The 16,556-nt window shown below is 39.7% G+C and overlaps 1 protein-coding gene across 8 annotated transcripts in view; it reads left to right on the forward strand.

Moving 5' to 3' along the window:
* Nucleotides 1–16,556, forward strand: part of TIAM2 (TIAM Rac1 associated GEF 2) — a 228,189-nt gene that overhangs the window by 134,632 nt on the left and 77,001 nt on the right. For all 8 annotated transcript variants that reach the window (XM_063097597.1, XM_063097595.1, XM_063097599.1 and 5 more), the window contains exons 7-9: nt 9,844–10,029; nt 10,695–10,841; nt 13,031–13,102. In XM_063097597.1, coding sequence (XP_062953667.1) covers nt 9,844–10,029; nt 10,695–10,841; nt 13,031–13,102 — 405 coding nt within the window. The remainder of the gene's footprint in view (nt 1–9,843; nt 10,030–10,694; nt 10,842–13,030; nt 13,103–16,556) is intronic.

Genomic DNA, 16,556 nt, shown 5'->3' on the forward strand with positions numbered 1-16,556 from the left:
CATTCTTTGATAGAATCATTACATTAGTTATTTTAAGCACTCTGTCCTAATACTACTAATTTTTCATGTCCATACTCCCCTCCCCTGTACCCATGGCTCTAAACCCTTCCTGCTTCCTCCCCACCCCCCCATCTATCCCACCCACCCCACCCCTGTGAGTGCCATACACACACTCACCTTCTCATTTTGCTCTTGTGAATGTGTGGTAAGAAACAGTTTGGACTGATGTTCAGAAATTCCACCTGAAAATATTCTCCTCACCATATTGACAATTTTTAGATTATAATTTAGGCATGTCTTAACTCATTTACTAGAAGGTTGTAAAGAGAGCTGTTTACTTGCAGATGCAAAGACTGTGAAATTTTAGAGTGGTTACAAACACAAGCTTGGAATTGCTTTTATGAGATCTTTTTTGACTAGAAAATGTTATGTGATGCTACAAAGGCAAAGGTATTTACAGATCAAGACTAATCAGGAAATGGTCTCCCAAATACCCCATATGTATATAGTTTTCTCTATTAAAAACTTTTTTAAAAGAGCAATGTTTTATCCACTTGCCATTTAAAAATCTCAACTTCACTATATACTTTTGTTGATGTAGCGTCTTATCCCAGAGACCTTGAGAGCCTCAGCTAGAGTCATTTCTAGCCTAGTAATAGTAGAATGTACAGTGTAGATTATATCATGCAAGATGAAGTCTCTGGAACAGGTTTTCTTTGAAGTATTTGGGTGGAAAAGATCAATGTCAAGGCCTTTTCCAAATAAAAAGACACTATCACGATAATAACAGCCAAGCTTCATCCTGTTACATGGTAACATGCTTTGCGTAAAATAAACTGCCCTGCAGTCTTGTCCTTGGGCCTCGCAGGTATTTTGTGGGGCATTTGAGCTTGTCCAGTGTGGACCAGGCCCTACAGCCAGTCCACATGTTGGATTCCCTTTTAAGCTCTGAGGGAGGGAGAAATTGAGTCTAGTTAATACTTTATTTTCCTTTCCATTTATTATTTTAAACAAGTAAATAAGGACAAAACCTCACCAGCCTTAGGTGGTCTTGGCATCCCCCAGATGGTTTCCCTGTCCTGCCTCCTCATGTGCATTTCTCAGGGGAACCGGGCGCTTCCCCTTGCTGAGCAGGTGGTCCGATGGAAGGGACGCTGCATTGGAAGGAGGCAGCTCTTGGCTGGCAGCGCTGGGATTGCTCTGGTTTTGTGAAACATGGCTTCATTTCAAACATTTACTTAAAGTTTTAAAACTGTAAAGAGGATGGATTCAATTTAGACAAATTGGAAACTGTGGTGAAGTAAACAATGCGAACAAGCTTTGAGGAAAATAAAATATTTTGTATGGGTGGTTAGGGGGGAAGCAATTTGGGGAATAAACCATTGGAGAGAAGAATATTTGTGAGGAGATTTGAGGGAGACAAGGTCAGATTATGGAGGTGCTGGCCGAAGACATAGCCTTTAGTGTTTTAGGCAGGAGAATTATGTTCAGTTTAGTTCCATGAGCATTGATGTGGTGCATTGTCTGGGTCAGGCAGGTGTGCACAGATGGGGGATTCAAAGAAGATACTGTTCTGCCCTCAGGATGCTCTTAGTCGAGCAGGGTGACAGATAGCTGAGCCTGTAATTTCAACATAATATAAGGAAGTCAGTGCAAATTGCATTCCAGGGTGCTGTGGAAGATAGACATGGGAAATTTAGCCTTGCCTGTAGTCACGGAAAATTTTCTGAAGGAGGGATGTCTGCATTGCTTCTTGAAAAAGGAGAAGGAGTTAGTCAGGAGGAAAATGGAGAGGGTACAGCACGAGCAGAGGAAGAATCTCCAGAGTGATGCAGGGCTCCCTGATAGTTTTGTTTTTTGGCAAGTGGTGAGAGGTGGAAGAGGTGAGTAGAACCGTTATTCTCTCTTCCCTGTACTTCTGCAGAAGATTCCAGTTTTGTCCTTCCTCAGATGTGTTCTCCATGCAACCACTAGAGTGGTTTGCATCCCAAAAGTATATCTGATCATGGGATTACCTGGTTTAGAAATCCTGTAGTGGCTCCCCATTTCTTACAAGATAAAGTTCCTGACACCCCCTCTCAACCTGGACCTTACCACCCATCTGGCAAACTTCCTGTAGATCCCTGAACCCATGGTTCCATGCCTCACTTTGGGTTTTTCCTCAGGCAGAGAGGACTCCCGTGTGCCACGTGTCCACGTGGACACACCCCATCTCCCCTCCATCCATCATCTGGCTCACCCTCTGCATCTGTAATGAACGGTTTAGGGGCCACTTCCTCCAAGGAGCCACCCTTAACTCCCCTCCCACTTGCCCCATCAAGGACCCCGTCTATATTCCCATAGTTCTCAGTGTCTACATCACTGCTGTCATCACATTGCTTTACAGTGATCTCCTTGTGGATAAAGTTGCTCCTACTATAAAATATGAGCTCCTAGAGGAAGCATAACTTTTCCTTCTCTTCCATAGACCATTCTGTTAAAGTAAATTTTCTAATGTCACACAGCTAGTAAGTGGCAGGGCTGGGATTTGAACACAGATCTGTGTTCATAACTAATATGCTCTGCTGCTTCTCAGTAAAACTTCGTAAGTCAGATGATGCTTTGCTGGCTAACTAAACCATGTGGTGAATTGTTTGTATAAAGTAGAAATTAATCCTTAATTTAAATATTTTCTTAACTTAGATTTTTCAACTTGATTTGACGGGAAGTGTATTTATTATACTGAGTGAATTTTATGATGTGTGAAATGTATCTCAGAGGAAAACAAACAAAAAACTGCAGCTGGTTGTTCTAACTAGTTAACTAGTTGAGTTTAGTTTAGTCTGTGTCACTAGATGGGTTTTTCTATGAAGACAGGTTTTAGTGTTTGGAAAGTATGGAATGGAAGTTTTTCAGCTTCCACCAAAAAGGAAAAATGAATTATCTTTTAGGACAAACCTAGTAATAGATGAATGAGTAAATACTATGATTAAATGACTAAATGGCAGAAAATATTTTTCTAGTTTTGGGTGTAGTGGGAATGTACTTGTCTTTTTTTGTGAATTATGTACGTTTGTTATTTTTAGGATTAGGCTTCATCTCCTCCCCCTCCCACTTTTCTGCAGGAGACTATAACCTTTCTGAGCTCATTAAATCAGTATAGCTATATTAGCAATAAAGATGAAACTTTTGCATTGAATTTGTGTCAGGACTTAAAAATGAGAGTTTTCCTCTGTGATAATTTTTCCTTTTACAATGAAAGATAAAGAAAACCTCCTTACAGTGAGTATTTTTACCATGTCATTTTAATGTTTTGTGCATGGACATTAAAAGAAATGAAAGCCCAGTCTATATAGAAGTTGAGTTTTTAAGATCATGTCCTGATATTTATGTTTAAAGAAATGTCTAGGGACAATTATCAGTATTTAAAGAATGTAGAAAAATGGAGGAGGGAGCCGTCTTGGTTTAAAGGAATTAATTTTGGGCATTTTAGTTTTTGATAATCTTAGAAGAAAGTCTCCAGAAACTCCTCAATAAATGTCCTGTCAGATAACATTACTATTTTAATTCTTATTCTTATTCTTGAACTTTACTGAGGTAGCACATAAAATACCTAAAAACTGTCTTTTATTTCTCCCTTTACATTTAAAAAAATGTATTTTTATCTTGTCCTTTATCTTACCTTCTGAAGAAGTATTATAAAGTACTTTTTCCCCCCATTATTTATTTATTTTTTTATTGAATCATAATTGATCATATGCATTTTTGGGGTTCAATGTTAACATATGTTGATCAAATCAATATTATTAGCATATACATTATTACAAATTGTACTTATTATTTATGCCCCTTGTCCAATCTCTCCCCATTCCCCTCCCCCATCTGATAACCCTAGATTTTTTTCTCTCCTTCTGAAAGAGTAATGGGCCTCATGGCAGTGGCAGCCTGCCTGGTTGCGGGAGGAGGGGTTGGTCCCTGGCTCCGTCTGTTTTTACATTCTAAGTGGTTGTTGTGGAGCGGTTGGGTGGAAAGAGGAGAGGAGAAGGGAGAAGCAAATAGGGTGGGAGAAGGAGGAAGGGTGGGTGGTCAAGACCCATGGCAACCCCCTCATTCCTGCAGGGGAGACCAGGGGGCTTCCAGTGGTGGCTTGGTTGTTGCTGAGCTGAATGCAGATGTCAGGGGGGTGTGGCTGAAGCCCTTGGCCCCCTATTGCCCTGACTTGAGAGACCAGGGGGCTTCAAGTGGTGGTTCAGTGGTTGTCACTGGGCTGGTTGCAGATGTTGGGGGAATGTGGCCGAAGCCCTTGGCCCCCCACTTCCCCAGCTTGGGAGCCTGGGGTGTGTCCTGCGGCGCCTTGGTGGTCATCGCTGGGCTGGTTGCAGGTGTCAGGGAGGAGTGGCCTAGGCCCTTGGCCTCCCACCGCCCCAGCTCGGAAGCCTGGGGTGCTTCCTTTGGTGGCTCAGTGGTTGTCACTGGGCTGGTTATAGGTGTTGGGGGGCATGGATGAGGCCCCTGGCCCTCCCCCATCCCTGGCTTGGGGGCCCAGGGCGCTTCTGGTCCTTCTAGGTTTTATAGGCGTTCTTTGGTGAAGTGAGACCTTTACTAGTTAATATCATACTTTGTTTCTGCTCTGTGGGTATTTTGTTTTTTCTTTAAGTTCTGTGTTGGATTATTCACTGTTGCCACTACTTAAACACTGCACTGGAACTAATTTGTTGTCCTTTGCTTACTTCTAAATGGGGGAACATCCTGTGGAAACTAGCACTTGAGCTCTGTAATTCAGCTAAATTGCTGCTTTGCTGCTGATTCCTTGGGGAAGGCTTTTTGTGCAGTTCAGGTTTTAATGGTTAACCTTTTAGGTGCTTCCAGGTCTTGTGAGATCTGGTACACCTGGGTTGTGTAGAAACTGGTCTGGGCCTGGATCTTTTCAGCAAACTGCACCCCTTGCAGTTCTGTATTACTGGCCAGTCTCCACTGAGTGGGCCTGTGCTGATTGGGGGGCAGATCAGTTGTCCATGTGGTGTTCCAGTGTTCCTATGGTTGGCCCATCTCCCCCACTGCCCACACTCCAAACACTTCCCATAGGACGGGCCATGCAGTGGTCCCTTGTGATGACTCACTGGCCTTTGAGTGGCTCCTTTTTTCTGTTGCTGTGTCTCCTTGCTCTTATGTGGGTCCACGGGAACCCCGTTAGTGGTCCTGCTGGCCTGAGGGTCACCAAGGCCCTCCTCTCCCCTGCCACCTCCAAGCAACTTCACACAAAGGGGACAGCAGTGACTTTTGCCAGCTCTTGCTCTGTGTGCTCACCAGGTTCAATCTTGAAGCAGCTGGGATTTGAAATGGTGGGAGTGATGCTTTCTTTCCTTCATTGTGGCTTTTCCTGCCCTCATGAACTCCATAGGAATCTCCTCCTCTTCCCCTGAGCTCTAGCGGCCCCAGCTTGGCTGTAATTGCTTTTTAATAGTTGTAAATTGGTTGATTTGTGAGAGAGAGTGACGCTGGGTACCATCTATTCCGCCATTTTGACCAGAAGATATATAAAGTATATCTTTCTTTTTTAGTTAACATTACTTTAAATTTGTGCTAAATTCGAATGTCAAGGCTGGTAGAAAACTGAAATGCAAAATGTTAAATATGAATAGGGCATCTAAATGAGAGTGTAGATGATCTTGCCTTCTTGTCTGTAGAATACCTGCAGATTTGTGGGTAGAAATGAAGTTGACAATCAGGTGGAAATTTAAACGAAAGTTGCTGAAGGAGGTATTTGGATAGTGCACAGATAGATATCTGCTTTCAGAGTCAGAAGACCTGGGATTCAAGTGCGACATTATAGGTACTTGGTAGCATGCTTGCCGCCACATACTGCTCATGTCAGTATCAACTTTGAGTCTTTGCTTGTCTGGAAGGGCTAACTTATTATGGGACCCTGATCAGCTCTCTTTCCTTCTGGGCCCCAGTGTCCACTGCTGAGAAGTGAAGGTGTGATAATATCAGTTCCTTTGCAAGTTCACAGCACATTTTGACAGACTTTGTAAATATCGTAAGGGTCTGTTTTGAGTTTTTGGATCTAGCCCTTCTGCCTGCTTTTTCCCTCTAAGAAACCTAGGCACCTGAATCCACATCCTCACCATACTTTTACCTGTTTAGTCTACCAAGTCCCTCCCTATAACTTTGATGAGTCTGTGGAAAGATGAAATATTTCATTGTTACTTATCCAACCACAAATCCTCATTTAAGCTCATTGACTGATTCTCACCATAAAGAACCATGACCTTTATCTCAGTTGGTTAGAGCGTGGTATTGATAACATCAAGGTCAAGGGTTCAGGTCCTTGTACTGTCCAGCTACCAAAAAAAAAAAAAAAAAGAAAAAGAAAAAGCCGTGACCTTAAAAAAACAAGATAAATACTGTCTTTAAATATAGAATAGATGTGTGACTAATGATGGCTTACTCTGCCACAGAGATCTATGGGAATGAAGGCTGTATTAGGGGTCTCCAGAGAAACAGAACAAATAGAGTGTGTGTGTGTGTGCGTGTGTGTGTGTAAATAAGAAATTGGCAATTATGAAGGTGGGTGAGTCCCAAAATCTGCAGGATAAGTCAGCAAGCTGGAGATCCAGGAGAGCCAGTGGTGTAGTTCCAGGCTGAAGGCTGGCAGGCTTGAGACCCAAGAAGAGCCAGTGTTTCAGTTAGAATCCAAAGACAAGAAAAAAGCTAATGTCTCATTTTGAAGTCAGGCAGGAGGAGTTATTTCTTACTTGAGGGAAAGTAGCCTTTTTTGTTCTACCCAGGCCTTCAACTGATTGGATGAGGTCCACCCACATTAGGGAGGGTAACCTGCTTTACTCAGTCTACCCATTTAAATGTTAATCTCATCCAAAAGCACCCTCACAGACACACCCAGAATAATGTTTGGTAAACATCTGGGTACTCTACTACCTAATCAAGTTGAAACATAAAATTAAACATCACAACGGCTCCCATCAGAATAAGGAAAAGGAGCATTGTTGAAATAGAGAAGGCATAAAGTCACTTTTCCTTTGCATTTTCTACTACATTAAATTTTAAGAGTACCTCTACAATGTAAACTATGGATTGAGATACTGGTTCTCTTGAAACTTAATCACATTTATGAGAGTACTTCAAAAAGTTCATGGAAAAATAGAATTAAAAGATAATGCAATTCTTTCCATGAACTTTTTGAAGTGTCCTCATACTAGCAAACATCTTGACCTTTGTAAAGTTTCCTTTGGGCCATTGGAACTCCCAGCCCCTTCTTCCCTCCAACAAACCTAAGCATCTGGATCCATGTTCTTCCTATGAATTCACACGCATTTTGTCCCAAGCTTTAGGTGGAAAGATCTATGAGTGCTAAAGATTATCAAAGTGTTTCTGACAAAATTTCAAGTGTATCATTTGGGATGTAACTGTCTTTACTTATCAGCGGTGCTTTGACATGTAGTCATATAAATATTAAATAGTGCTTTTAAAAATACTTTGTGAACTGCAGGATTCAGTGTAAATGTAAGAGGCTGTTGTCTTTTATGATCTATGATGATTTGCATAGGCCTGGATTTTAGTTTATGTTTTTGTCTTCTTAATGCACCATAATGGCATGGGCATCTTCATCTTTTGTTATCCAGTGACTGATTCATTTTCTTTCCTCAAACGTTTCTATACTCAACAGAACCACTAGGAAATATCTCATCAACTATTTCACACTGAGGTGTAAGTGAGTGTGACAAGATTTTACACATTATCCAATTGAGAACTATCTACATCTTATTAGAGGAGATAGGAATACATCTACAATTGTGGATTTTCAGAAATCATCTAGAGAGGAAGATATTTGTGAGATAGAACTGGGACTATAGTTTTCTCTGTGTCTTATGGTTTCTGGTTGGTGTCAAATTTGTACTCATCCATAACTTCTGGAATCTAGAATTCCCTAATATGGCAAGACCAAGAAGAGACTTGCAGTTTCACTTTGACTTGTTAGTCTAGGACCATGGTCCTCAGTAAGGCTGTGCTGCACCAGAATTGCAGGAGGAACTTTTGAAATGTAAACTTTCCTAGGCCTCAGACCTACTGGATAGCAGCTTCAGGACTAGGACCTGGGCATCTACATTTTTAAAAGCCGACAGGTCATTCTTCTATTCACCCAAAGCTGACACCAGTCATAAGGATGTACAGGATCTTCAGTGAGGTTAAATTCATTGCGAGCATTGAGATTGTTTCAGTGCATTCTTTGACTTCGTTGTTTTGCTGACAAATGATGATGAGTCAGCAAATTCTTTGTTTAGACCTTGTAGCCATTATTTTTCTTTCATGCAGTAAGTTATACAGTGGCCTTGATGAGAAATAGATAGGGAGAACTTGGAGAGGGTCTGGGGAATACCCAGAATTTGTAATGCTTTTCTGTAGAGAGAGACTGATGGGGACATAGTGTTCAGTGTTGGAGATCTTTCAAAATATCATTTATCCAGAATTAAGGATTAATCTGGAAAGTTTAGTGTGAAAGGTTAGGATCTATTTGGGTGCTAAAGAACATAGCAAAACTAGAGGTGCAACTGTTGCAAATGAAATGACATAACTCTTGATCACAAGCCTTCACTACAGACCTTCTCTTGCATTTTGAGATTGCTCTCAAGTCCTTTCAAAGCACAGCTTTCTGTTTTTCTGCTGAATCCCTATATTGGCAAGGCATGAGGGCTTTTCTTCACCTATTGATTTATCTTTTAATGAAGAATATTTTAGTTGTGTGTCACACATTGTGAGATCCTTGGAAGAAAGGAGAGTGGACTCCAGAGTGTGACTATATTTCTTTACAAACTCATGACTTAAGTTTTGAAGAAGTTCATAGGAATATCAGTTGTGTAAATAGCGGTATATACTTTAATTTTATTCAGATGTACAGATGGTGGTTATTCTCCATGACACTTAAAATAGTAAAAGCTCTATTCGTCCTTATTCCTGAGGTCCATTTGTTTCATATTGTTGAGTCATTTACTGAGAATGAACAGAAAGGTAAAGTCATTTATCCAGCATCTGTTTGTGTGCAATTCAGTAAATCCAGTTTGTTTTAGTCCATTTTGTGTTGTTACACAGAAATACCTGAGACTAGGTAATTTATAAAGGAAAGAAGTTTATTTGGCTTATGATTCTGGGACAGCTGCATCTGGCATCGGCCTCAGGCTGCTTCTACTCATGGCGGAAGAGCAGCAGGCAGCTGGTGGGTACAAGCAGATCACATGGCGAGAGAGGAAGCAAGAGAGAGAGAGGAGGTGCCGGGGTCCTTTAAAAAATCAGGTCTCGTGGGAACTAATAGAGCGAGAACTCACTCACTACCCCTCCTTCCCCAGGGAGAGCATTAATCCATTCATGAGTGATCCACCCCCATGACTCAGTCAGTTTCCAAGACTGCCACATCGGAGATCAAATTTCCACATGAGTTTTAGAGGAGACAACACATCCAAACTCCATCACAGTTTAAGATCAGAGGCTGTAAATGTGGAGAGAAATGAAACAAAGTGAGCAAACTCATTAACACTTTGCATCCTGTTTGATGTTGGGATGGTTCGGTGTTGGAGTTCTCCAAAGATCTTGCAATTTTGGCATGCCACTATGTTGGGACCACCGGCTTCCTTTTTTTCTTTTTGGCTGTCCTGATGAAGCACAGTGCTGTATGACCTGAGGCATCTTGGCGAGAGGGATGGAGATGGGGTTAGCAGGAAAGGCTAATTTAAACCACGCAAACCAGGTGAAACTCATTTTTCCTTGATGCTTGTGAAAGGGATCACATTTTCAGTTTGACCCATGAAAACTTATAATTTTTATATAAATTACATCTGTTCTTGTTTTAAGATCCAGCAATGGGAGCAGAATCTGGAGAAATTTCACATGGATCTATTCAAGATGCGCTGCTATCTGGCCAGCTTACAAGGTGGGGAGTTACCAAACCCCAAAAGTCTCCTTGCTGCTGCCAGCCGCCCTTCCAAGCTGGCCCTCGGCAGGTTGGGCATCTTGTCCGTTTCTTCTTTCCATGCTCTGGTAAGTTTCCGAGGAAGGCTGTTTCAACAGCATTCAGGGAGCACTGTGATGTTTACCTTTCTCCAGCCATTGTCATCAGCTCTGCTAGGGATGAGGGTCACCCAGAGGCCAGGGACCTGGGGATGGAGGGGAGGAGATGTACTGTTCTAAAGCATCCCCAGTTTTCTCAACTGCTTTTTTCGGGACTCCAACTGCTAGTGGACAGTTATTACACATTCATACCTGTGGCTGCCTTTCTGTCTGTTCCACCTTGTACCACCAGAAAGGCGGGATCCCTGAGGAGTAGCAACAGTGGTGTGAAGAATTAAAGGATTGATTAAAAGTGTTTTGATCTGTACTTCAGAGAGCTCCATTGGGTTTTCTGAAATTGCTCTTGTTTTGGTAGCTTCTGTACATTGTGCTGGCTTAGCCTGGGGGGCCGTGGGATGTTTTGCCAACACTGTTGCCCGTGATGGAGACATCTGAATGTTGTAACTTGGCTTGTGTTATCCAGAGAGGAGCTATCTAGATGGTAAATGCATTTCTGGTATGTCAAACATACAGTAGCTATTGGCTCTAGTCAGAATGCATTTGTAGCCAGCAGAGCTTACTTCTGTTAGAGCAACTGTTAATTCTGTCACTCAAATAATAAGTTTTGGGATTTTTAAAACTGAGTTTTACATTAGGTCTGTTCTAGAGATGACTCTGCTCTCCGGAAAAGAACACTCTCTTTGACGCAGCGAGGGAGAAACAAGAAGAGCATATTTTCTTCATTAAAAGGACTGGACACATTGGCAAGAAAAGGGAAGGAGAAAAGACCTTCTATAACTCAGGTGAGTTCCTCTGTGTGGGAAGAACAGCAGATTAAAATTCCTGAAACCCCAGATTTTCAGCCTGCTATAAATCATAAATGTTCATACTCTGCTAAGAATGAAATAAAAAACATGGTGCTGACAGCACCAAGGTAAAGGGTTTGGATCCCCATACTGGGTAGCACGAAAAAAAAGAATGAAATAAAAGTTGGTTCATAGGAATCCACTTTTATAGCGTGGACTTTTTCCCCCAAATGAAAATAGGCAAGTTGCCCAATCTATTTTGGCACACCCAAAGAGGTAGTCACACCTTGAATGTGCTTAGGAACACACAAAACAAGAATTGTAAGAAAATAATCCACACTTTTCATTGCCTTTAGTACTAATATTTATTTTACCATAGATTTTATATTAAAATAAATGTGGAAAATTTATCATCAGAGCAGCCACAGCTAAATTCTGTTAGTAGTGCTAGGTACTTTGCAATACTCAGTTCTCACAACATGAAGTGTGTGTTTTGTCATCACATTTTACTGATGGGGAGACTTACACTTGGAGAGGTTAAGTCACTTACTCCTGTTAACCAGTTCCCAAGTGGTAGGGTTGGGACTTGTACCTGCCTGAGTCCAAAGCCCTGAAACACTGGACAATTGGTGCTGCTTATTTTCCCTTGAGTGGTGGTGGCTCTTTTTAACATTTTATCAAATAAAAATCACCTGAGCATTTATTGCTAAAATGTGGCCCAAATACAGTGAATGGTTTTTAGGGCATTTTGCATATGTGTATCTGAAGTATTTCATAATGCCTATAATATGGTGTAGGATAATTTTATCTTGCTGATATGTTTAGGATTATTATTTTTTTTAAAGACTGTTGAAAAGATGAGTTATATGATGATCTGATCGTTTACAGTTACAATGAACCCTGAAGAAGTTCTTGTTTTTATTTTCAACAGATTGCTATTATTCTGAATATATTTTCAGTTGTATCATCTGAGGAGAGGGTCACATTTTATTGGAACTTTATTTTCTAATTTGTATATGGCTGTTTATTTGATTGTGTGTAGCACTTTTGTGAATTAGGTGAATAAAAGGTCTAGTATCAACTTTGACCTGTTTTAAACCTTGAAACAGTAAAGGTAGAGGTGGTGGGGAGTGGGTTAGTGGACTGAAAGACAGCAGACACACATGAAACCTTTTATGTGCCCACTGTTTTTGTGTACTCATGTACAGAAATAATACCACATTTTAAATTGTGGTTCTACTTGTAATTTAATTTAATTATAAAGATTATTATTTGTTGGTTATAAATGGAAATATATTTCTTCATTATAGATTGTAGTTAACTATAAACCATTGGCTAATGCTGGGCCTGTGCTTTCTGAACTGAACTTCTGTGATTTAACTAATGTCCTTGAAGGCAATTCTGATTTTAATCAAGACAGTCAATTCTATATAATCGAATGATAACTTGATAAGTAACTTGATAACTTGCTTATTTTTATTAGATGTAGACATTTAGGTGATTAGATATGAGCCTGATGTGGCCTTGATCCCAGCATATGTGGTAAATGTTCTGAACATAATATTTCTTAATAAACAAAAGTATTTGGTTGAACATGTTTTTTGTTTTAAAAAGATATGAAACTAATTATAGTGTTGATGTCTCTATAACTGAATGAACTTGAATTAGTAGGTATCCCTAAATATTTAAGTGGTCTTTAATGTTAATTATCCTATTACAAAATTTAGAAGGTAAAATTTAGAAAAGTAAAGGAAATGATTCCTAGTCCCACTACCCAAACACAACCACTTTAACATTTTGCTATATTTTCTTCCAAGATTTATTCTATGCACATTAGAAAAATAGTTATAAGCTTGATTTTGGTGCCTTTGCCAACTCAACTTTGAGGTCTGTTCCACATCTTGAGAAATGTATACTTCTTGGTTAAAAGTACCCTCAAGAAGATACAGTATAACTTAAATAACATATAACATCAGAGAAAAGTAAAATATGTAACTACATGGGAAGAAAAAAAGTGACTTTTTCTTCAAAGTTAAATCTTTAAATGTATTAGAATAGTAGATAGTACAAATTGTGATATGAAGATCTTATATTATAGAACTTGAATTTTTAAATACTGAAAAAGAATAGCTGCAGCATGAACATTGCACAGCTGTTTCATTAGTCTTTTTCTCCCCGTCTGTCAGATATTTGATTCGAGTGGCACCCATGGATTTCCTGGAACTCAGCTACCTCAAAACTCCAATAACTCCAGTGAGGTAAACTTTGCTGTAGATAGCAGTTGTCTTTTTTTATATTAATAACGCAAGTGCTAAGTGGGGAATGCTGGTTCAGAATCTTCACATGAATTTGTTGAAAGCAAATTTAGAATTAAAATCGTCCTTAGTAGGTAACTAGGAGATATTCTCTGAATGTCAAGTATTTTTGAAGGTATCTAAACTCATGATAACTCCATCTGAAAATGAGTGACTGACTAAAATCTTAATAGCTTCTTTCATTGATAACGTCCACATTCCTCAGCAGTACTTACCCACATTTGAGAGTTTAGGGAGTCTCAAATCATATTTTCCTCTCAGGGTTGTCAGGGATCTTCATACAGATAACACATTCTGTGCTTTGTATCACCAACCTTTGTATCTCCAAGTGCCCTCAAGTGGAGCTGAGGAGCGTCTCCTTCTAATCTCCAGAATTGCTTCTGACTGAACAAATCTTCAGAACTGTTTCTGAATGAAACCCTGGAAAGGGTGAAGATTATTTGGATGCGCTTTTGCCTCTTCATTGTATCTTTTTACATCCACACCTTCCCTTTGAAACTGTGTTTTAACTTATTGATATATTTCTCTGACTTCTTCACCAAATCATTTTATCTTCAGTTTTATTTCTAACAAATCTCTAAGCTGTTTGTTGATGCTGAAAAACTTATTATAATAGGCTTGGACAAACTTGATATGCCTTTGCAGAAGCAAGCAGTATTCTTTAATAAGTTAGTGAGGATCATTCAGTGAATTGGGAGTTTAGTTTGAAAAAACTGAGGAATGGTGGAGTGTTAGACACTGTGACAGGTCCCGAGGAAGTGAGTGATGAGCTTTCTGGTGGTCCTAAAACATATTACATAGACAACCACTTAGTCTGCCTCTCCGTGAGGTTGGCTCCAAGTGCTTAGTGTGCCATCGTCATTGTTGAAACTGCTCCCAAGTGGCTGCTCTTTCTGAGGTGTCTTGCTTCCTACAGGATGAGCTTAGGATAGGTTAGAAAATTCTCTGCTCAAAATCTTGTTCCTCTTCACCTCCCATCTCCAGGGATCAAGGGCTGCAAAGGGCAGATTATGTGATGAATGGCATGTACCTGGAGACCATGTCACTGGAGTTGCTCCTGTTTTTGCTCTCCATTTGCTAGATTTGACCAATCATGGGGGACAAGGAAACCAAATCCAACTCTTTGTTTTTGTAAATCGTAACACCAAAATGGCAGACTTTTCCTAACAAATAATTACCCTTCCTTGCCCATTTATTTTTATACACATGCATAGCCTGTGTCAAAGTCCAGATCAAATTGCACTGTCCTCCAGGGACTTTATTTGATTTTTGTTGATGTTTTTATAATGCCAATGTTTCCTAGGAAAGATCGTAATTAGGACCCTTGGCCTGTATAATTTATATATATCCTATGATTATGTGTGTATTCTTAATCTGTAGCACACTGCCAAGGATATAGTAGTTGTCTAATAAGTTTGTTCATTAGTTAATTATAATAGATATAGTCCTTTAAGGGTTGAGAAGTACTGTTTGATCTGCAACAAAAGTCCCTAATTTTAGGGTCATATCTCTACCAGCATTATATAACAATTTAAAATTCTTACTTTGAAAGTTAAGAAATTATGTCATCAAAGCACTTTCTATGAACAGAACTTATATTGGACTTTGAAAATAAATTTTGGTAAAATAGCCATTCTTGTTTAAATTGGGGACAGATTACCAAATTATCTTCTTGTGATTTAATTGACAAGTCCTATCAGGGCTATCAGTCATGAGGGGAAAGTATTATTGCATCTGTTTTGTTAAGTATATGTATCTAAACAGTTATCCCTATTTATTTTAACTAAGTGTTAGTTCTGATATAGGGATACTGAAGAAATTCCTTTCATTAATAGGACTATTTTAATGGTACATCTGTCGTCTCTGCTGTGGTACTCAGGTAACTAGGTTTGAATTGCAGATAGAACTAAGGGTTTAATTTGGTTTTTTATAACTTTGGGACTTAAAATTCTGCCTGCAGCTGGTTGAATAATTAATATTCCATTTCACTAGTTTTTCTCTGCTAATTATTCTTGGAGAATATTTATATCCTGCACAAACCTTCTATTTTTATACAGTAAGTACATCGTGTCCATTCGTATAACACAGAAAGGCAGTTGTGAGGAGGGCTGTGCACATTTTAAATATTCCACTCTAATTGGTGCATCATGTAACAGTGCAACAGTGAGTCACCCTAATTTGAAATCTGTTAAGGTTGGAATAAAGCCAGTCTCATTTGAGCATTTTTTTAAAGGACACTTTGGCTAGCCAAAAATGAAAGCTTTTCATAGCTACTTCTTAGTAATAATGTAGTCTTCTACAACGTTTAAAGGGAGGTGTTTGTTATGGAGATTGTGACAACAAATCTCCCACTGAGGCCAGGATGGCAGCTACCCGAGAAGCTTCTTTGCAGAAATTGTGGCAGCCCCTGGGCCTTGGCCCTGTCTCCTGGAAAATTGGCTTGGGGTGTCCCAAATTTCTGTGGCAGTGAGTGAATGAAATATTGTCACATTAGTCATTAGCTCCAACTGGAAGAAAAAAAAACAAAACAAAACCTCTAATGTACTGGTTTCTTAAATGGAAAATATGAATGAAAAAGCTTACTCTTGATCATAGCATGGTAGTCTGTTTAAAAAAATATATGTATACACATACCCAAGCATACTTTAAAAATTTCGTGAAAAACTGGAATTAAAAGATAATGCAAATATTTCCATGAATTTTTTGAAGTACCCTAGTACATATATATATAAGTACCCTTGTACATATGTGTATATACAGCTAGCTAGACACTTTCTCCTCTATGACATTTTACTGTTGTTAAGAAAACCAAGAGCAGCAATTCCTTTTGTTTTTTCTTCGTCTCCCTTGCTAATAGACTTTCCTTTCATCAGCAACTGCGTGGTGTGGCCCACTTGTGACAGCCAGATTGTGATTTTGCTATTCACTCCCCATCAGTGATCCAAGTAGTAATTACAAACCATTTGATCCAAAAGCATCTGCTGTGAGAACACTCGGAGTTTCAATTTTCTCTCCTTGTGGCATACTGAGCATGAGTAATTTGACATGTGGTTTCAGGACCATGAATGTAATAATAATAATAAATGCTTCTGTAGAAGTTGCCCTACCAGGAGAGCTAAAGGGATTTGCAGACATTAACCAGTTAGTCTGTAGTGGCTGTGCCTGTAGTTCAGTGAAGTTCCCATTTTGTGAATGGCCAGTCAGAGCTGGACTTTAAGGTGATCTGAGCATTAACAGCAACCACAGTTCCCCAGGGTTTTGAAATAAGGGAATTGTCCTCACGCAGGTCTTTATAGTGGCCATCACTGAATTACGGTGGTTACACCTAGTACAGTATAATGCCACAATCCAGGCTGAATTTCAGAAACTCTTTACAGTTTGTGTCTTTCAAATGCTG

The sequence above is a fragment of the Cynocephalus volans genome, chromosome 5 (genome assembly GCF_027409185.1).
Source record: "Cynocephalus volans isolate mCynVol1 chromosome 5, mCynVol1.pri, whole genome shotgun sequence".
Classification (NCBI taxonomy): Eukaryota; Metazoa; Chordata; class Mammalia; order Dermoptera; family Cynocephalidae; genus Cynocephalus; species Cynocephalus volans.